At 35.9% G+C, this 23,920-nt stretch overlaps 1 protein-coding gene across 1 annotated transcript in view; it reads right to left on the minus strand.

The window, feature by feature from the left end:
• Positions 1–23,920, minus strand: part of CAMSAP2 (calmodulin regulated spectrin associated protein family member 2) — a 107,081-nt gene that overhangs the window by 63,218 nt on the left and 19,943 nt on the right. Inside the window, exon 2 of the mRNA XM_028120290.2 lies at positions 22,116–22,375. Coding sequence (XP_027976091.1) covers positions 22,116–22,375 — 260 coding nt within the window. The remainder of the gene's footprint in view (positions 1–22,115; positions 22,376–23,920) is intronic.

Genomic DNA, 23,920 nt, shown 5'->3' on the forward strand with positions numbered 1-23,920 from the left:
TGCCACAAACAACTCAAAAACTGGACAAAATATATATAAAACAACTAGTCTCAGACACTGGACTACAGACAACATAGGGCTGTGATCCCTGAGTGAAAGGAAACAATGAGAGCTCTACAATCATCTCACCTCTATGCCTAAAAGCACTTTCTGGAACACTGAACAGAAAAAGGAAACCCACCCTCCCCATGGTGGTCTCACTGAGTTGAAGAGACAAGACTGCAGTTTGGGAGAGAGAGGGGTTAGGTTGCTAAAACTTGTGGGGAAGAGTACCAGAGAGGAGGAAGCTACACAGGGAACTCTGTATGGGGTCCCATTTGATTGAATACTGACCTGCACATGAACAAGGTAACACTCTACAAGGCTAGACAAAAATCATCTACTAAGGAAAAAAAACAACTATAAAGGAGCTAGAAGTAGAATAATTCCCACCTGGGAACTGGAATCATCCAAAGTGCAACCAGCAAGAATGGAGAGACCACACCAAATATCCAGGGTTTCGTAAGAGACCCTGGAGGGTAACATTTGAGTAGTAGGTTTAAAACAGCCCTAGAATGAGGCTACTCTAGACCCAACCTAACAAAGCTCCAAAAGAATCCATGCTGATTTGCAAATAACTGCCTACAAAAACAAAGTTTAAAACTTTTTTTTATCTTAAAATAATTATAGGTTCACAAGAGGCTTACCAAAATTCAAAACTATAAAGGAGGGGGGAAAATCAGACCCTTAAAAACGTGACAGTTACAACGTCTACCATTAAATAAAAAAACTACTAGACATACCAACAAGAATCATCTCATAATTAGGAGGAATCAGAACTAAAGCACCAAAAGAAAAAAGCATAAAACAGCAACAACAAAAAAGAACAGAGACTTAGTGACCTAAGGGACAATAGCAAGCAGTTATATAGTCCAAAAAAGGTGGTGGGGAGACAGATATATTCAAAGAAATAAGGGCTGAAATTCTTCCAATTTTGGTAAAAGCTACAAACTTAAAGATTCAAGTAGTTAAAAAAAAAATCCCAAACAGAAAAGCTCACTAAGGCACATCAAAACCAAACTGCACAATAATAAAGAAAGAATCTTAAAACTAATGAAAATGACACAGTACATAAAGAAGAACACTGATAAGGATAACATCTGAATTCTCCAGAAACAAGGCAAGCCAGGAGACAGAATGCCATCTTTACTGTTCTGAAAGAAAAAGCTGTCAACCTAAAATTCTATAACTAGCAAAAATATCCTTCAAAAATGGAGGCAGAATAAAGACATCTTTAGATAAGTAAGGAAACATTGAGAAAAGTTGACATCAGTAACAAAAAATGTTCATTAGTTTGTTAGTTCTTCAAGCTAAAGGAAGATAATACCAAATGGAAACTAAAACCTCATCAAAGAAATGAAGAGCACCAAAAAAGTTTGTATGTGTACAAATATGAAAGACTGCTTCTCTCATTTTTTAAAACTCTTGCCAAAAAAAAATTCTAGGGTTTATAAAACACATTCAAGTACAAAGGACAAAAGGAAGAAATAATGGAAATGATGTTTACAATACCCAATAGTTGGTAAGGATAAAATACACACTGGGTTTTGAAGACAATACAAAAATAAGAATATAAAATAATAATTTTTAAATAGAATAACTGTTGAAATAACATTTTCATATATTGGGTTAAACAAAATATATTCTTAAAGTCAATTTCACCTGTCTTAATTTTTTTTACTGTGGCTACCAGATTAAAATTACACATGTGGCTCACATTATAACTCTACTGTACACTACTGGTCTAAGTCTAAACTACACACAACACGTGTACTAGAAAGAGACAGAAGTACAGTAGAAGAAATATTTTAAAAGACGGTAGCCAAAACAAAGACTTTTCTAAAATTAATGAAAGATATCAACCCACAAAACCAAATGTTTCAGTGAACCCTTAGCAGAATATATATATATAAAGAAAACCAGGGGCACCTGGGTGGCTCAATCGTTAAGCATCTGCCTTTGGCTCAGGTCATGATCTCAGGGTCCTGGGATTGAGCCCCACATTGGGCTCCCTGCTTGGCCCCAAGTCTGCTTCTCCCTCTCCCGCTGTATCTGTCAAATAAATAAAATCTTAAAAAAAAAAAACAACACATGTAGGCATCTCACAGTCAAACTTCTGAAGAGAGACAGAAAAATCTTGAAAGACGCCAAAATGCAAGAAGAAAAATTCCTCTGTATGTACTGTGTCATTTTCGTTTAATTCAGTTGGACTGAATTAAAAAGAGAAACAGAGAAATCCACAATTACTTGGAGCTTGCAATACTCCTTTTTCAAGAATTATTAGAGTAAGGGAACAAAAAGTCAGAAGGGAATAGAGAAGACCTGAAAAGCATTATTATTAAGCAAAATGACCTGATATTTATTTATAGGACACTACAGCCAGAACAGCACAATACACATTCCTTTCAAGTGCACATGAACACTCATCAAGATAGATCAAATTGCGGCACCAAAAACAGTTTCCGTATATTTGAAAGGGCTAAAATCATACAAAGTATGTTCTCTAACCACAACAAACATGTTAGAAATCAATAACAAAAAAAGATATCTATATAGAAAATATCCAGGTATTTGGAAATTAAAGAAGATACTTTTAAATAATCAATGAGTAAAGAAGAAATCACAAGAGAATTTAGAAAATATTTTGAACTGAACAGTAATGAAACACCATTCACTGGTGTTTGGCACCATGTCAAAATCTGCAGAACTGAGAGGGCAATTCATGACTTTAAGTGTTTATATTAGAAAAGAAGAAGAGTTTCAAATCAATTACATAAGATTCCATTCTTAAGAAGTTAGAAAAAGAGGAGCAAATTAAATCAAAATAAGAAAAAAAATAAGAAGGAAATAAAGGTAAGAGCAAAAATCAGCAATATAGAAAACAAGCAAAACAATAGTAAAAAATAATAAAATGAGAAGCTAGTACTTGGAAAAGAGTAACAGAATTGATACACCTCCACACAAATAATAATGTCAGGAACGAGGGGACGTTACTACAGGTTCTATAGATATTAAAAGGATAATTAGGGAACATTATGAACAACCTAGTGCCAATAAATTTGACAAATTTATTTATTTTTAAAGATTTTATTTATTTATTTGACACACAGAGAGAGAGCACAAGCAGGGGAAGTGGGAGAGGGAGAAGCAGGCTCCCCAGTGAGCAGGAAGCCCAATGTGGGTTTCGATCCCAGGATGCTGGAATCATGACCTGAGCCGAAGGCAGACATTTAACTGACTGAGCCACCCAGGCACCCCAAATATGACAAATTTAGATGAAATAAACAAATTCCTTGAAAGGCTACAAAACAACCTAAATTAACACAAGAAACAAAAAATCTTTGTAGTTGTAATCTATTTTTAAAAATAAATTTGTTATTTAAAAACAAAGCATGTAACCCTGATGGCTTCACTGGTGAGTTCTATATCCAACATTTAAGAAAGAAATGATACCAAACTTCGACAAAAGTTATCAGAAAATAGAAAAGGAACACTTTGTAAGTCATTATATAAAGTCAGTATTACCTTCATACTGAAATCAAAGAAATTGGAAAGGAAAAACATCTTTCATGAATATGGCTGCAAAATATCCTTGAGAAAATATTAGCAAAGTAAATCCACCAATATATAAAATAATATATGGCCAAATGAGTTAATTCCAGTAATTTAAGATGAGTTTACTATTTGAAAATCAATCAATGTAATTCACATATTAACAAGATAAATAAGGAAAGCCATATATATGATCATCTCAACAGAGGCCAAAAAAAAAAAAAGCATGTGACAAAATACGGCACCTATTCCATGATTTAAAACACATACATTCATACAATTCTTAGCAAACTAGGAATAAAAGGGAACTTCTAAACTTGATAAAGAGAATCTTCAAAATCCTATAGATAACATCATACTCAATGAGAACCAAATACATTCCCCATAAGATCAGAAACAGGTGAGGATGTCTGGTCTCACCATGTTTATTTAACATTGTTTGGAAGTCTTAGGTGCAATAAGGGAAGGGGAGAAAAGCCATACACACTAGAAAGGAAAAAGTAAAACTGTGTTTATTCACAAGTAACATGATTATGTATGCAGAGATTCAGACATAACCACAAAAAACCTATTAGGGAATGTGCATTTAGCAAGGTTACAAGATATAAAAATCAATGTTCAAAATTCAATTGTATTTCTCCATATGAGCAATGGACAACTGGAAATTAAATTTCAAACCAATTCCATTTACAATCAAAATAAAAAATATGAAATAGAGTAAAATTTAATAAAATATGTACACGACTCCTATACTAAAAACTAAAACACTATTGAAATAAATTAAAGGAAAGCGAAGTAAATGGGAACAGATACCATGTTTACACTGGAAAACTCAATATTGCTAAAATATCAATTCTTCCCAAAATGATCTAGATTGAACACAATTCCAATCTCAATCCCAGCAAGCTTTTTTGTAGAAATTGACAAGTGATTCTAAAATTTATATGTAAACACGAAGAACCTGAAATTACTAAAACAATTTTGATAAAGAACAACAAATTTGGATGACTTACACTACCAGATTTTAAGACTTATTATGAAACTACAATAATGAAGTAGTACTGTGTGGTACTGGCCTAATAAACATATAAATCAATGGCACAGACACACATATCAAAGTAAGTCAGTGGAGAAAGAATAGCCTTCAACCACTAGATATCCTTGTTTTAAAAAAAAAGAACAAAATAAGCCTTGAATCTTCCCTCCCATTATACAAAAATAAATAAAAATAAATACAAAATGAATCACAGACCTAAATGTAAAAGCTAAAACTATAAACATTTAGAAGAAAAAACAGAGAACAAATTCTTCACAACCACAATGTAGACAAAGATTTTTTAGGACATAAAAGTACTATCAAAGAAAAAAATTAACTGGCCTCCCTCAAAATTTAAAAGTCCTTGAAAGACATCATTAAGAAAATGAAAAGGTAAATCAGAGACTAGGAGAAAATATTTGCAATATATGTATTTGACAAAGAACTTGTAGTCAGAATATACAAAGAACTCTTACAGTAATAAGAAAATTAAAAAACCCAATAAGAAAATGAGAAAAAGATTTAAACAGACACTTCACAAAAGATGTATGAATGACCCAATAAACATATGAGAAAAACACTAAGTTATATTAGTTATCAGGGAAATACAAATTAAAACCACAAGGAGTTATTAATTCACATTAGAGTGGCTAAAATTATAAAGACTGATGATACCAAAACTGTTGACAAGGATATGGAGCAATCAGAACTTTCACACATCTGCTGGTGGCAAAATAAAAAGTACAACCACTACTTTGGGAAACTACTTGACAGCTACTTAAAAGTTAAACATTCACTTATATAAATATGGCCCTCCAATTCAACTCCTAGGTATTTACCCAAGAGAAATGAAAATATATGTCCTCACAAAAATGTACACAAATGTTCATTCAGAGATGTTTATTTATAATAGGCCAAAACCTGGAAACATCAATGTTCAACAACAACTGAATGAATTGTGGTATCCATACAATGGAATATGAAGCAATAAAAAGGAACAAACTACACATAACAATATGCATGACTCTCAAAAATAAGAGCAAATGAATCCAACTAAAAGAGAGTTCATGTGGGGCACCTGGGTGGCTTAGCTGGTTAAGCATTCAACTCTTGGTTTCGGCTCAGGTCATGATCTCAGGGTCCTGGGATCAAGCCCTGTATTGGGCTCCACGCTGGGCATAAAGCCTGCTTAAGATTCTCTCTCCCTCTCTGCCTCTGCCCCTCCTCCCCTCCCACTTGCAGCACATGTGCTCTCCCTCTCTCTCTCTCAAAAAAAGAATAATAATAAATAAAAAGAGTTCATGCATTATGCTTTCATCTATATGAAATTCTAGAACAGGCAAAACTAATCTACAGTAACAGAAAGGAGATTAATGGATGCCTAGAGTGGGGGGAGGGGCTGACAGCAAAGAGACACAAAAGAATTTTGGGGGGTGATAAAAACATTTTATATCTTAACTGGAGTAGTACATGAATACATACATTTGTCAAAACTCAAAACTATCTACTTCAAATAGGTGTATTTTCTTTTATTTAAATTATGCCTCAACGAAGTTGATTTTAAAAAGAAAGATCTGGCCTTAGGAAGTCATTCAGACTTCACTTGAGTTTTATCTTCCTCTGTTAAATGTGGATAATACCTGATTTCTCACTTCACAAGGCATCACATAAGGTGTGATCAAACTACTATCAAACTACTATCAAACAAACTATCAAACTACACATCAAACTACTCTAAAAAGTTCTAAGTGATATAAAGGTTTGCAGTGTTTTTATTACTTAAGGTATTATACAGTCAGTGTATGACTTTGGGATTAACCTACAGAACTGTCTATTTTTTAAAGATAATCTTCAAACTTCATTGTCATCATTTATTTTTATGCTTTCCCAAACAAATGTTATATCGATTAATACTTTAAGGAACTAAATTAGGAGATTTCTATAATATCACCTTCATGTTCCTAGTCCATTAAGAAAAGAGGTGCCAATGAGCCATCAAAAACATGTAAGCAGGAAAAAAAAAACCACCAAGAAAATAAAACCAGGTTTTTATGAAAAAAAAAATTAAAATAGACTATTACATCCAACAAGTCAAGATTTAAGTACAGAACATATATATTTTCCAAATGTCCTAACCATAGTGACCTGGGAAAGATTTATTTTTATGATAGTTTATATACGGCAGCTCAGGCTTGTCCACAACCACTCAACATAATTGCTGCTACTTTATGCCAACAATGTAAAACAGCAGCTATGTTCTTTCATTTGCTAACCAATATGACATTCCTAGTATATTTTAACCAGTCACATATGGGGTACTTCAAAGTATGTTTGTGCTTTACAGCTTTCCCGATCTGAAAGTTTCCCAAGCATATGTGATGATGAGTCAAAAATTCCTTCAAATCTCAAAATCTAAAACAAGCTACATAAAATACACTGAAATACGCAAAATAAGCATCAATAAAGGCTCCACTTAACAATGAAAAAATTGCCTGAAAGGAAGTTTGTCAGATTTCTTTCAGCTGGGTGTGTATGAAAAATGCTCCTAACAGTACTCACTTTACCAGAAAAAAAAGAAACATAAGGTTGCAACACAATCATAGCTGTTCTCTAATTTGGCTTTACCACCCAGTCAGGCTTCATTTCCCAACTATCTCTGAGAAAAAGAAAAAGGAAGGTTATGATGTCTCCTTTGGTAGCTAACCCATCCTAGGTTTGTAGAAAATACAAAGACAATTTAAAACTGAATAGCAACAGAGAAAGTTTCACAACATTTGAACACAGCTATGGCAGAAACTCAAACAGCATAGTAAGAAGTACAAATATCTTTTCTCCAACCTACCAAGTATCTGGAGATAACCCACCTCCTTCTAGATGAATGCCTGCTGGCAAACAGTGCCCAGATTAACATGCCACAGTGGTGGAACTAAAAGATCACACTTTCCCTAAGCGGGTCTCATGGTCTCTACACAGACACATTGACCAGAGCCCACAAAGCTGCAGCTATCAGAAAAAGTAAAGAGCTGTAGCCCTGGGAGCTACCTCACCAGCTAACTGGCAGGGAAAGGTATGCACACTTGAAAGTTCAAATTTATGAACCAGTGTGCTTTAAAATGGATGCTCGTCAGCTATGAAGCAATTATTTTCCTTGCCACCCAAAATAACCTGTTGATATAATTCTCAAGAAAGGCTCCTACCTACGGGCGCCTGGGTGGCTCAGTCGTTAAGCGGTTGCCTTCGGCTCAGGTCATTATCCCAGGGTCCTGGGATCGAGCCGCGCGCATCGGGCTCCCTGCCCCCCGGGAAGCCTGCTTCTCCCTCTCCCACTCCCCCTGCTTGTGTTCTTGCTCTCACTGTGTCTCTCTCTCTGTCAAATAAATAATAAAATCTTAAAAAAAAAAAAAATGCTCCTACCTACAATAAATTGTCAAATCTTCACTCTGTGAACTCAAAGGTGAAGAAAAATGCAAAGAGATCAAGACTGTCAAGTTTTTTTATCCCCTTGGCTGGCAATACCTTCCTAGCACTGACTTTTCAAACAGACAAGTACTGCCACATAAAATGCCACCTCTATAATTTTGGTAGACCATGATATCTATAAATCCATTAAAACATTAATCTGTAATGAATCATTAACTATTGGCATTATTAAACCTAAATTCTAATGTAGATCACTAAAACTTCATTAAATGATGCTATTAATTAAAATGCTATTTAACAAAAGAAAGATTAAAAAATTAGTATTCCTTGCATTTTCAGGCCTTCTCCAGTAATATTATAATTACATGGTAGCTAGTGGTATGACATAAACTCTATTAAAGATGGAAAGGAAAAGCTTACTTTACTTATTTTTTTAAGTTTTTTTTTTTTAAGATTTTATTTATTTATTTGACAGAGAGAGACACAGCGAGAGAGGGAACACAAGCAGGGGGAGTGGGAGAGGGAGAAGCAGGCTTCCTGCGGAGCAGGGAGCCGGATGTGAGGTTTGATCCCAGAACCCTGGGATCATGACCTGAGCCGAAGGCAGACGCTTAACGACTGAGCCACCCAGGTGCGCCTATTTTTTTAAGTTTTTGAGAGAGAGAGAAAGAGAGAGAGAGTATATGCGTGTGAGCCGGGGGTAGGAGACGGAGAGAGAGGGAGAGAGAGAGAGAGAGAATCTTAAGCAGGCTCCACTCTCAGTGCAGAGCCCAACGCAGGACTCGATCTCACGACCGTGAGATCATGACCTGAGCAGAAATCAAGAGTTGGACACTTAACCTACTGAACCACCCAGGCGCCAGAGGAAAAGCTTATTTTAGACAAGTGGTACCAAGGCATAGCATTACAATTAATAAAATGTCACAGTATCTAAAGAATTTCTAAACCTGTATGCCTCTAAATTTTATGTTAAAAGAAAAGGTACTTTTAGTTTTTATTTTAAAACTACTTTAGAAAAATCTCTGAGATCCCTCTAAATATATCATGATGTTCTGTATTTATTAAACAGACTCTTAAAATATTTTGCCTGAGATACAAGACCAAAAAAATTATTAATCATAAAGTTTTGGCTTAAGGAAAAGGAAATACTCTTTCTCTTCTGAGCAACCTCATCCTTCCCTTTACTCCATACCCTAGAAGGAAATAGTGGTAAGAAATAGACTCCGAAACACTGACTGGGCCCCCACATTTTGCTGGGATGGTGTATTTAAATATCAAGGTCAGCACCATGTCACGTGTGGTGTGGCCTCTTGTCTGTCATCTGTCCATGTGGCCGCAGTGTTCATGAGCCCAGAACCTGCTCCCTCAAGAAGAAAGGCCAGTCATCCTTCTCTTGTTCTCTCTTCCCTATGACTAGTAAGATATTAAGAGGATCTATGAGAAATCCAAGTTCTTTCTCTCTCCTTCAAAGGTTTTCCAAGTAACAAAGCTATAGAGGCAGCACCTACCTGGACCTGGTCTTCTCACTACAGCTCCTCCTTTCCCCACCTTTAGTTCTCACTGCCTCCTCCTCCTTCTTCTCACCCAACTTCACCCACTCTTCCCACCATTGGCCAGTTCTCTATTTTCTCCTGCCCTCCCTGCACGCTCACCCAGGCTTCTCTCTCTTCTCAGGTGCTTTTTCCTCTGAAACAGGCAGGACAGCCATTGATCCTACTGGAATAATAAGTCCCACTTTTGGCTGTTACAGGAACATAAAGGACATTCTATTACTACTTGGTTCTAGGCCAATGTCAAGGAGGACAAAAAGAGCCTTTTACTTGGTTCAGTGTAGCTTACCAAAATTCTGCACTGGGGGCTGGAATAGAACCTGAGCTAATACTAAAATGTTTTCTTTGTCTTGCTTTGCTTTTTCTGCCTTTTCTTTCAAGTATTTCTCTACAAAGCAACCTGAAGTCTTAGTCAAAGAACAAGACAAATGTTCCTGAGCTCTATGACCAAATACTATGATAAGAGCACCCAACTTCTTGCATTTTCAACACCCAAGACAACTAATTTTTTCTAAAGAATAAGTTTGGTAAAACTTTTTGATATATGGAAGAAGCTTTTGAATGTCCTTACCTATTAATTTACTGCTTCACCATGCAAGAAACTGATTTTATATTAATATATAGCACTCTGTACTTTACTAAAGTTATCACATACATGTTATCCAGTCTTTTTTCAAATTATTTTGTCTTACTATGATGTTACTATACTAAAACACTGACAATCCCAACAAGGGAAGCTTCTCTGCTACATTATAATTACTGTAATGGCTTTTTAATCATTATCTACCCACCTTCTTTTCCTCAGTGCTTTCATTCAGGCCCATGGACTTCAAATGCTGATGACTCTCAAATTTAAATCTCTACACAGGACTTCTGAACTTCAGACTCATATATTCAACCACTTGACAGCTAGAAGTCATTGAAAACTTAACAGGTCTAAAATACAATTCCTGATTCTACAGCTGCCTCACCCCACCCCACTTCCCCCCCATCTACCTTCTACATCCACTATCTACAAACCAACCTGAAAGCATTTTTTAAAAAGTAAACCAGATCAAACTCTTTGCCCTACTTAAAATCCTCCAACGATTTCCATGCACACTCAGAATAAAATTCGAACTTCCTATCATGGTCTACAGGGTTCTACCTGCTTTGGTTACAATCTTTATCTCTATCTATTCTCCCTATCAATCTAGTTCATGACTAATCTCAGTGGACTTCAGTTCCTGAAACATACCAAACTCACTACTACATCAAGACTACTAACCTTACTGTTCTTTTGCCTGGAATGCTCTTTTCCCAGATATCACATACCCGTCCTTCTGGTGTTTGGGTCTCAGTTCAAATGTCAACTCTCTAGACAGGACTTCCCTAAACACCTCCTATGAAAATAGCACGTTCCACTTCCTCTAGCCCCTTCTTCTTGATTTATTTTCTTCACAGCATTTGCCACTGTCTGAAATTGTTATGATTTGTTTAGCCTGTTATTGCTTGTCTTTGCTACTAAAATATTACCTCTATGAAAGCAAGGGCTTGGTCTGTCTTGTCATTACTGCATACCATTGTCCAGGCCCAGAAAAATTTTCAACAAATATTTACTGAAAGAAATCAGTATTTCATATTGTACAAATTATATAATGTTATGGTAAATAAATGTAACCCTAAAACTTCAATTCCTGAAAATGTTCCCTCCATGAAATTCTTAGTTACAAATCTTATCATCCAGACATGAAGTTTATTTATTTTGTGGATGACCTATCAATTCAGGGCCTTTGAATTTGTTCCCTCTGTCAACTATGCTCTTTCCCCTTATTTTTGCCTAAACTCGCTCCTCATCATGTAGATCTCTGCTCAAATGCATTCCTTGTAAGGATACCCCTAACCATTCGAACTAAAGAGAATAGCACACAATTGCCTCAGATCACTCTATCACATTAACCTGCTTTCTTCATAGTCCTTACCATTCTCTGAAGTTACCTTTTTTTTTTATTGTTTACTTGTTTGACTGCTTACCAACAAAGTAAAATGTATAAATTCAGGAAAACAATAATCAGCATTCTTACATCCCTGCAAGTTTATTAAAAGAACTTCCTGAAGGGGAAGAATGAAGGGGGGGAAATCAGAGGGGGAGATGAACCATGAGAGACTATGGACTCTGAGAAACAAACTGAGGGTTCTAGAGGGGAGGGGGGTGGGGGGATGGGTTAGCCTGGTGATGGGTATTAAAGAGGGCACGTTCTGCATGGAGCACTGGGTGTTAAACGCAAACAATGAATCATGGAACGCTACATCACAAACTAATGATGTAATGTATGGTGATTAACGTAACATAATAATAAAAAATAAATTAATTAATTAAAAAAATAAAGAACTTCCCGAAAAGAAAGATGGAGCCCTGGGACAGCTTTGTAACATATCTCACTTTGTAACATAGCTCACTATAACCCTCTTTTCAACCACAGAACAGTACAGGCTCAGAAGGAATATGAATAACATAATGATTTTTTTCTTTTTATTACAGAAGCTTATTTATCCAGGTGTATGAACACAAGCAAGCATCCAAATGGAACACTTTTTAAAGTTTTTGTTTTAATGATCATCTATTTTCTTTAAATCACATCAATGACATGACTTAAAAACAATTTATTAAACTGTTATAATCTACCAAGCTGCAAAAATGGGTTGGTATCACGGGGTTGAGGTGGGAGATCAAACTGTGCAACACAGACTGGGGATATAGATGGCTACAGACAACTACTATGACCACCCACTGCTCTACAGCAACGGACTGTAATTGTGCAAATTAGAAAAATCTACATTTCTGTATCAAACCTGCCAAAACATCTCAATCTTTGTGCTCTAACTATATATGCGTGTATATGTAATTATATAGCAATAATTATGTATCATATATAAATATAAACCACCTTCTACTGTACCATCTACTGAAGTTGAGTAACCTATAATGAACAGTCTTTTTGTGTTGTTTTAAAAGATGAAAAGCCCCAGTTAATATATGTTTAATTCATTGTCAATAAACAAGAAAAATATTGCCATTAGGTCTGTAATATCAGACTTCTTAAGTATCTTAGCTTTTGCTACTTTGAATGAATTATGAAGAGAAGATCACAAACAAAAAGAATATAAAACTTTCATTATTCCAAAGTGAATTATCAAAACATTAACTAGGAAAGATATACGCATTCCCATGTTCATTACAGCATTAATACTGTACATATTACAATAACCAAGATATGGAAACAACCTAAGTATCCATCAATGGATAAAGAAAGTGTGAAATGTGAAAACACACACAAACATACACACAGAGTATTATTCAACCATAAAAAAAAGAATGAAATCTTGCCAACTGTGATAATATGGATGGACTCTGAGGGCATATGCTAAGTGAAATCAGTCAGTTGGAGAAGGACAAAAATCATACATTCTTACACATATGTGACACCTAAAAAACAACAATAACAAAAAAGCAAGCTCACAGATACAGATAACAGATTGGTTGTTGCCAGAGGTGGGGGGTGGGGAATAGGCGAAATGGGTGAAGGTGGTCAAAAAGTACAAACTTATGTGACTTAAGTAAGTCATGGGCATGTAATGTGCAGCATGGTGACTATAGTTAATAGTACTGCACTCCATATTTAAAAGTTCAAAGAGAGTAAATCTTAAAAGCCCTCATCACAAGAAAAGGAAAATTTTGTAAATATGTATGGTGACGTGTGTTAACTAGACTTACTGTGGTTATTTTATAATACATACAAATATCAAATCATTATGCTATACAACTGAAACTAATGTAATGTTATGTATCAATTATACCTCATAAAAAACAAAAAAAATTTGAAAAAATAAATTATCTATTTTACAAAGTTTGAAGCAACTTTTTCCATCATCATTGGATGCTAACTCTGAAAAGCTAAATTAAAAAAAAAAAGGAATTGCACGTGAAACTGTAGTGTATACTACATTTCAAATCAAATAAAATGATTAAAATGTTTTGAATTGGGAAATAAGACAGATATCAAAGTGTCATTTCAGGAAAATTAATCTGACAGCAGTATACCATAGAAATTAGATAAAATAAATCTTAAAGAGGCAAGTCCACATATAAACTCTATTCCCACAGTTCTTTTCATTAAAACAGATAGAAGCTATTGGTAATTGAATATTAAAATACATTTTTTAGAAAAACATGGGTGTGTACTTAGTTTTCAATACCAACACTGTCATTTACTGCTCTTCTCTAGAAAATAAAGCAATTTAACTAAATTGGTTTTTAATGTGGGCTTATAACCCATTCAAGGGTCATTCATGAAGTCAATTCAGTCAGTCAACTAATATTTTTTCCAACTAGAATACAATAAAAATCAAGTTAAAAGCACAAATACTTTTATTTCTGCATGTATAACTAAGTAAACCAGGTGTGGTAAATACATTTGCAGTAAAATGTACTTCTGTGAGTCACAGTCAAAAGAATTTCAGAACTCCAGACCAAATGATTGCCAGGGTCTTTCAGCTCTAAAACTTTATAGCTAAAATGTGTCCTGGATTGGGGGGGGGGGAATGGACGGCTTTTTCTTTATTTAATGTTTAGCTACAGTTCTTTTAATAGCAAGCAACAAAATATAAATGTTGAATTAACTATGCTAATTTAAACAAAAATTGGGGCTTATCAGGATGGGAGGGCACTGGAGTAGTTTACAGCATGTATGGAAGAGCTGAACCACTAAGCTCAGGAAAGCCAGAAGCTGAGCAGTGCCAGCCACCTCAGCAGGAGTTCACAGACTTTCTGCCTAGGGCACCGCCTTGGTAAGATGGGGTGGCTCCAACCGCCTACTATCAATGTGCTGTGATTCCCTCTCCATTTGGGTTTTCAGGTTCTCAGTAAACAATCCAATCAGCCCACCATACATCAGGTATCTCAACCCTTAGATAAATCAGCAATGGCCAGGGGCAGAGTAAGATTCATACACATGGTCTCTAGGGAAATAAGAAACTGTCCATCTCAATTTGTCTAAAATATCTGATCTTTGTGGCCGGAAACTAACACTTCATTTACTGAGCCCTTATTGTACAAGACGTAACACTTGGTTCAATATGATATATATAGTGAATATGTACACTAAAACATTAAGTTGTACACCTTAAATATATGCAATTTTTGTCAATAAAGCTAGAAAAAAAGAAATATAAAATGTCTAACAGATAAAGAACCTAGATTTTATGTAAGAACAAAACTTTTAATATAACAAACATACAATGAACATTATAATAAATATATTTTTCATTTCACATGCATTCTTAAAAACTTATTGTCCTGTTTTTTTAAACCAGGATTTTTTTTTAAACCAGGGAAATTGTGAAAATGAAACCTAAAATATTTTTTAAATTAAAACACTATTTTGCAAAGTAAACTGTAACTTTATATGTCAGCGGTCACTAAATGATATGCATCCTTTACCTAAGAAAAGAGTACCTGCTATGGTCTGGATGTCATGTTTCCCCAGAATTCACATGTTAGAATTCTAATGCCCAAGGCAATGGTATCAGGAGATAGGGCCTCTGGCAGATGATTAGGTCATGAGGGCCATGCCCTCATGAATGGGATTAATGCCCTTATAAAAGAGGCTCCAGAGAAATCCCTGCCCTTTCCACCATGTGAGGACACAATGAGAAATTTGTAGTCTACAACCCAGAAGGAGGCCTTCACCAGAACCCAAACCATGCTGATCCTTGATCTTGGACTTTCTAGCTTCCAAAACTGTGAAAAATAAGTTTATTTATAAATGACTCAAGCTGTGGTATTTTGTTACAGCAGCCAGAACAGACTAAGACAGTGACCAAAACAATTCCCTTTTCTCCCTCCTATTCCTGTTCTTGGGATTCTCTTTGGTCGCTGCACACTCTCTGTGTGACATCCTACTTCATGCTAACGTTCTCTGTGGGTCTCCCCAGAATCAATGCAGATTATAACCCACAAGGACAGGAATTAATACATATCTTTTAGGTGTACAGAGGCACCAAACTTGGTCTTACTCTTACGCTGAGCTTTGAAGGAATTTACCAGGGAGGCAAAGACAGGCACGTTATAAGGTAGTGTATATAAAAGCATAACAGGATGTTAAAAGGGAGTGTGAGAGCGTCATGAATTGCTTAGGGAAAAACAAGGAGTTTGGCTGTAGCTTTGGAATTAGGTACGTGTTAGGGAATGATGAGAAATGAGACCAGAGAGTTAGATGCGGACAGGGCATGAATGACCTTTTATGGCATGACAAGTGTGTACTTTATCCTGAAATGATAGGGAGCACTTAGTATATAGGGTTTTAAACCAGAGAGGATACCATCAGATTTGTGTTACAGAAAGTCACTCTGGTGGTATTGTGAAAGAGACAGCACTTAGGAGGCTGTTAAAATAGCGGGGGACCTGAAGCAGAAGCCTTTGAGATGCAGAAGAGAGTTTGATTGGGAGAAGCATTTCTGAGGTAGAATTGAGGTGATTTTTCACTCATGAGAGCTGGGAAATGAAGAGAAGCTAGAATAGGATCAAATTGTATCAAACTTAAAAAACTTCTGGCGAGGGAGGGGGGGTGCCTGCAAGGCATTATTATACAAGAGTGACCAGAAATCAATATCTCAACTACTATTGCAATATTTACATTTATATAATTCTCTTCCTCTAACATGCAATTTTTAATCTTAAGTAGGGGGGGAAATTTTTAAGCTTCTACATGAGTAAATTACACTGAGTTCCAACAGATGATGGCACCATGGAAATCTGTAAGAATAGCTGCCAAACAAGACCAATATGTTGGAGAAGGGCAGGAAGGAAGACAAAGAAAAAAGGAACAGCACAATGTTCCTGAGATCAGCTTCTCTGTCCTCAACACCTTTCATTCATCCAGCAAAAATAATGGTTAACAAGGGAATTACCTTGCACATTTTTAACATCAAGAAACTCATATCCACCCAGACAGGCTCTGTCATAACTCTGCCTCATCATCTATTAACAGTCAAACAAGTCGAAGACTACAGTTATTCCCTAGTACACGAAATTAACATAACCTTCAAGAGAGGAACTATGGGTAAATTACTTTGAAAAGAAGCATAGACAAATTACCAAGATTTTAAACCACCAAGCAGATTTCCTGGTAGCATACCATTTCACTTCCATCCACCACTCCACTTCCCACTTTCCTATTACCTATTCCTGTTATCCTATTCCAATTACCTTCCTATCACTCAGGCAAAGACAAAAAAAAAAAGAAATACAATGTAGTGGCTAAGAATATGGGATTTTTTTTTTTAAATTTTATTCTTAAGTAATCTCTACACTCAACATGGGGCTCAAACTTACAACCCTGAGATCAAGAGTCACATGCGCGGGGCTCCTGGGTGGCTCAGTCAGTTAAGCAGCCGACTCTTGGTTTCAGCTCAGGTCACGATCTCACGATTGTGGAATGGAGCCCTGTGTCAGGCTCTGTGTTCAGCGCAGAGTCTGCTTTGGATTCTTTCTCTCCCTCTCTCTCCTGCTCTCCTCTCTCAAATAAATAAATAAAATCTTTACAAAAACAAAAAAACAAACAATAGTCACACTCTCTACCAACTGAGCCAGCCAGACACCCCAAGAACACGGGATTTATAGTTAAAGTAGAGCTAGTCTGAATCCTGCCTTCCCTAGCTACTATGACTGCTCTATAACCTTACTTCGGTTCTCAAAGCCTCAGTTCCTCGTCAGTAGAACAGAGACAATATATTTTCCTGTTAGGGTTGTCCTAAGAATTAAATTATGTGAGACACAATATATAAAGTGTAATCATACTGCCTGGCACAGTAAACTAAATAAAAAGAGCCACCAGAGTCTGAGAAGTGAACAAGTATACAGACAGATGTAAGCAAATCAGAAAGATCTGAGAATTAATAAACTATTATATTTTACACTAAGCTGACAGTACAAGAGCTCACAAAGTGTTTCAGTGTTTTGCAATGTTTTGTTTACTATAGGCAGGAAAAGAACACATCAACAAAGCACCACCACCATTACCACCACCACCAAAAAAACCAAAGAAAATAACATGAAAACTTATTCCATAATCTTGTAACCCACAAAAAAGTTTAAAAATCCTTAACTTCAGCTCATAGCCTCTTCATGATCTAACCCCAACCTATTTTTTAGCCTCATCTCACTTCTATGCCTCCATGTAGTCAACACTGTCACTTGTTCAAACTTGAGTCAAACAAATTTTCACAGTTCAAACTTGAGTCAGACAACTCCTTCAGCCTGGTTTCCATTCTCACCTCATCCCTTTTCCTATCCACTGAAACCCCATTCGTCATTTTATCCCATTCTGTCCCTCCCTGGTCCTCCCTAGAAGAAATAGCACATCCACCTCTCCATTCCCTGTTGCTTAAACTTGAGCACCTATTTCATGCAGTCTAATTACTGGTTTTCTGCAGCTTTCTTCCTCACTAGATCCTAAGCTCAATGTCATTCAAGGGGAGGCATTAGTGGTCAGCTGAATGCAGACCACGAAATGTGATAAAATGAAGTAACACTTCTTTACATATAGGAATATCCTTCTTGAGAGTAAAAAAAACATTTCCATCATCTTTCTATGTTTTAACCACAGCTTCACTGGCCTTCCATTATTATAACAAAGCTTTATAGTAAACAAAGTTTACTGGCCAGTAGCACAAATGTACAACTCCGTAGCTTATATTTTCTGAATATCCAAAAACATCCATAAAGCAATACTGACACTTCATGAGAGAACATTTTATGCCTTACTTATCAAATGACCTAACAGCCCACTTTAATTTCCATTAAACAAACAGGATATTTAATCTTTTTTTGGTAGTCAATAAAAGAAAGCACATCAGAATAAATTTTTTGTTTATATAATAATGATCGTCCCAAAACAAGATTTGATTTAAAAATGTTATGTTGTAATATGAAAAGCAATCTCATTATTTCATACCCCACATACTATATACATACACACACATATATATACACACATTTACTTAAATTGACTTTTACAAATATCAACTCTCATTTCCCATATATGCAAACATGGTTGGAAAGCTGATTCACAACTAAGAGTTTAATTCGTAACGAGACTACAGTTTAGACAGGTAAGTAAAGATGACTTCACATATTTAAGTGCATAAATTTGCTTCAGATAACAGCACTGTAAATTAGAAAGTAACAATTCTAGCTCATTCAGATTCTAATTTTAGTTTTGCTAGTGCATAACACTTCTACCTTAGGCAAATCACTTAACCTCTCTAAGTAAGTTTCACATATGTAAAATGACTCTGGATCAGATCAAATTTCCCATACATTCTTTTTTTTTTTTAAGATTTTATTTATTTATTTGACAGAGAGAGACACAGCAAGAGAGGAAACATAAGCAGGGGGAGTGGGAGAGGGAGAAGCAGGCTTCCCGCTGAGCGGGGAGCCCGATGCGGGACTCAATCCCAGGACCCTGGGACCAGGACCTGAGCCGAAGGCAGACGCTTAATGACTGAGCCACCCAGGCGCTCCTCCCATACATTCTTGATGATAAAATTCACCCAGAACACCTGTTTAAAAATACATATCCAAACCCCTCTTCTAAAGGTACTAATGTCACAGTTAGGACAAGAGGACTGGGAATCTACTCAAAGTTCCCAAGTACTCACGTGCCCCAGGTTCCTCATCATTGGAAAGTTTTATACATACTGGTTTCTGATTTCTAAAGTTCTTTCTGGCTATAAAATTCTATGAATTTAAGATTTTCTGACACTGACCAAATCCCCCAGCCTAACCTGGTGATACTGAATGTAATAAACATGCAAATTAATTTTGCTGTGGAAGAAAGTTTGAAATCTTCCCTGTACACTTAAGCTATCTTTTTCAGTATCTGACTCCATTTGCTACAAGTTCCTTAATTTTCACATCATCCTAGATACCAGTATTATTTTCACAAATAATTTGATAGATAATGTGATTTGGGCTACAGCATACTTTCAGTTGAAAGATGTTCCCCTGTGATTTTAATGTATACAACTCTTCCTCTGGTAACTATTCAGTCACACACTTAATGCTGATTCAAGCACACATTAAGTTTAGTTCTCAGAACAGGATGCATTTTCGCACTGTAACTGTACATTGTTTGCATTTGTCTTTTACTCACATATTTGTAATATTCAACAGGCAGATCACAAGTACAATGTCTTCTCACAATCCTACAGATGATTATGTGCTTAATGAACTTTAATACATTATAATTATTAATTGGCTTTAAAGCAGTGTCTAAAATATTTTCCCATTGATATAAATACAGAAGAAAACATTTTAAAGGCTATACTCTCAAAATCTGTCTGTAAAAGCACTGTGATAAAAAAGCATATGTTCTCCAACATGTGTTCTCATTAAAAAAAAAAAAGGCATTCCTCCCAAGCCCCACCCACCCCAAAATTAATAAAATCTGCTTAGTCGAACCTGCCTTATACTTATGTTGATACTTTTGTTACCACCACATGACTTTTCCAAAAGGTTGTAAGGCAGCATACAGAAATAAAGATCCCAAAAGTACTAAGATAAAGAGATGAAAGCACTGGAAGTCAATATATTCAGTGCAACTAAACACACTATTTACTTCCCAAAAAGCAAGACAAAGAAGAAAAGTGAAACTTATTACTCTTATTATTCTAAAACCAAACAAAAGTTTCTTAAGGAACAAAGCTTTTAACAGTACTCAGAAATTTTCTCACATAGGTTTTAGAAAAATTGTAATATAATATTACAATGTCACCAATCAAAATTTCACAGCAATTGAGAAGCCTTAAATCAAACTGTGACAAAAGCTGAAAGTGTACACTTAAAACACAGGTCAATAAATGTGACACTGCAAAGGGTCAAGATGATGTAGTCAAACATGAAGTGTTCTAAAAACCCACAGAAAGAGGTCAGAACCAGACAAAGAGCAATTCTATATCACTTAAATCATGGTCTTTAAATACCTTTTCCTACAATCAAATATAAATGTGTTCACAGCTATCACCAGGATCAAACACAGTGTGAAAGAAACCGGATAGTAATGTAACTAGCAGTCTTCCAAAACCCTCATTTTTAAATTAATTCTGTAAGTATCTTCATATTTTATCTTTACATGCACCAAACTACACTAGGAAAATAATCCAGAAAATGTTCAGTTTGTTTCTTTCTTCTTAAAGAGGACCTGAAATAGACAATAATAGGTTACCTGACAGATCTAACTGTATCTGAAAGAGCAGCTACTAAGCAAACACAGATTCACAAAGTCACTGATGTGCTTTATAACCATCTACTTGGCCTTGAAATAATGGAAGTAGAAATAATCATAGCAGGAGCATCCAATCAGTGCAATGATTCTAGAGAGGATGAATGTGAGATACTGCTAGGACACCTAAGTAGAATTCTGCTCACTCCTGGTGCTGACAAACTGTTCACATATATGGTATGTATCCAAAGCAGACATACAAAAATCAGAGAGTAACCATAAGGTGAATTTAAAGCATCAATGAAAGCTGAAAATCTCCTGACAATAAACATTCTTAGTTATCCTTAATAATTTTACCATAAATCTATAAATTCATTAACTAAATTTTTCTTGAGACTGTGTTTTTTTAAAGAAGGAAAATAGGCAGAAAGTAGATCATCTCATTTAGTACTAGATTTGGTAAACTAATTTTTGTTCATCCTTCTTCAACTTCATAATTTCATATATTTCTAGATATATTCTTCTACATGTATTTCTCCCCTTCTACAACTAGTCTCATGTAAGAACATGATTTAATCAAATGTGCAAATCTGTTTTTCTTTCTAATACCATTCTTGATGACGCTCAGCATTTTGTGAACTTAAGCTAAAGTAGTACACCAGACTGAAGTGGCATACGATGAACCTAAACTCTGGATTTGTCTCCAGAGACTATCATGACAAAGCTCCTGCATGCTTGTCACAGGCCAGCTTAGAGCCCTTCGTTCACAAGAATGAATTAACAGTTACTAAATAAACTAAAACATATGATAGGCAGAAATTTACCAAGAGGTCATTCAAACATGTAAATGAACACTTAAAAATCTCATCTCTTTCCTAAGGAGAATAAAATCAAGAATACACTTTCTATCTCTTCTAGATAGTCTCTGTGATGGAAAAAATAAGTTTTTAAATTAAATAAAAATCACTTTAAAGTAGCAAGAAAGAATGTAGATAGTTTCTCCTGGGTATTAGAATGGCTCCAAACATTCCAAAATAAAATCCAATTTATTTTATTGGATTTATTTATTTTTATTTATTTAGTTTATTAAAATCTTCCTTCATGTGGAAACGAGGTTTATAAGAAAATGATAGTCTTTAAACTCTAGGCAGAGATGACAATCCAATTTCAAAACATATTTCCCTCCATTTTATAATATAATTCACACTCAAAGGTCTGCACTTCAAACAAAGTAATTTTGGGTAAATAAAGACTCACCATCTGTATGGGTTTCTTGTGGAGATCTCGTTCGGTTACCAGTTTTTCTTGGTCAGTGACATAAAGACCTTTCTGTGCTAAAGCCTGGATTACAGCATCATGGCCCAGAAGGGGTTTCGCAGCATCACTCTTGAGAATGAGACTCCCAGCACGACAGTACAGTTCAGCCGATAGAAGCAAATTAACAACTGGTGGTTTGATGTGTTCCTGATCATACTGATCAGTGTAAAATGGTTCTCGGAGTTCCTCTGGCACATTTTCTATAAAGATTAAGGGGAAAAAATTCTTAGAATATGTTTATAAAAGAAACACTATTTATTTAATAATTATTATGTCACAGAAGATTCCTTTTAAAAACAATAACCCGTTAGCTAAAAAGATAATTTATTATCTTGGTAGATAATCTGGAATAAAGGAGAAAGAAATTTCTTTTATAGAAGATACTGTTCCAAGTATATTTGAAAAAGGGACTACAAAGCAACCAAAGAGAAAAGTTTTCTAAGTCCAGCGACTCTCTTGGGAAAGTATTCCCACATGTATACTCAAATCCACAGAATGTGCTAAAAGATTCCTAAAAACTAATTTCAGTGAATCCCTTCACATTCAAGCAGTCCACCAGGAAATGCAATGTAACAGATACTGCAGGGGAATGCTAGCTCTTGCCAACTGACAGCATAAAATCACTTGCCCAAAGCTGTACAGCTAAGCACTTGCAAAACAGAAACCGCCTAACTTATTCTGTCCCTCTGTCTTAGGGTCTCGGGTCTCTCGCCCTTCTTGCCTAGCCTGCTGAAGCTATTTAGGGGCAGTCACAGCTATAGTTTAGGGGAGAACTACTCTTAAAAATCCCTAACCTAGTAAATCACTGTTACCTCCACCTTACCACTCACCATCCTACCCCAAGAAGCCCTCCTGGACACCCAACTGACACATTAAATGGAGACACAGAAAGGAGAGTTTACAAATGGGACATAAGAAAGAAACCAAATTCTTCGCGGAGTTTCTTTTCTGCTAGCCATTTCCATCGAAGAATGTCAAGCCCCACTCTCCCACTGTCTACTTCTAAATCAACCTTAGGAGCTGCTTTTGTATCTGATGGCAGCCAGATTACCAAAAAAGCACAACAAACAAAACACTTTTCACTGTTTTACAAGTTTTCTTGTCTTTTCTACCTTGTATCTCTTCCTCTTCCTCCCCACTCCTCACCTGGGCTCTGTGCTCTAATCAGAGCCAAGATAAGAATGGGGTTTGTCTTCCAAAAGGAAAGGAGGCATCTAAGTCACAAGTTAACATGGAGCTACAATTGCAGAACCTGAGAGCTCTGGAGTGACACCTAGCCAGTCCCTTGCCTGCCTTCTCTTTGAAAAGTGAGGTTTCAAAGCCAGACATCCCCAATCACTGATTTTAGGAGGCTTCTGAATAGGCAGCTTTAATACAAGCTCAAAATAAGCCACAGTACTAATCAAAGTGAGCATTTTTAAAATGTATTCACAAAATATTAATATACTCCTTAGCATTTTTCACCCTAAAGTTTTTGAAGAGCTTTTATTATTTAGAAAAATATTTTCATCAGGGGAGCCTGGTTGGCTCAGTGAGTTAAGTGTCTGACTCGGTTTCGGCTCAGGTCATGATCTCATGGGTCATGAGATTGAACCCCACGCTCAGTGGGAGTCTGCTCGAAGATTCTCTCCCTCTGCCCCTCCTCCCACACATGTGCATACACATGCCCTCTCTCTCTCTCTCTCTAAAATAAATAAATAAATCTTTAAAAAATATTTTTTCAGGGCACCTGGGTGGCTCAGTTG

The sequence above is a fragment of the Eumetopias jubatus genome, unplaced genomic scaffold (genome assembly GCF_037043125.1).
Source record: "Eumetopias jubatus isolate StellerSeaLion01/CBP00866 unplaced genomic scaffold, mEumJub1_p1.0 scaffold_12, whole genome shotgun sequence".
In the NCBI taxonomy this organism is placed as follows: domain Eukaryota; kingdom Metazoa; phylum Chordata; class Mammalia; order Carnivora; family Otariidae; genus Eumetopias; species Eumetopias jubatus.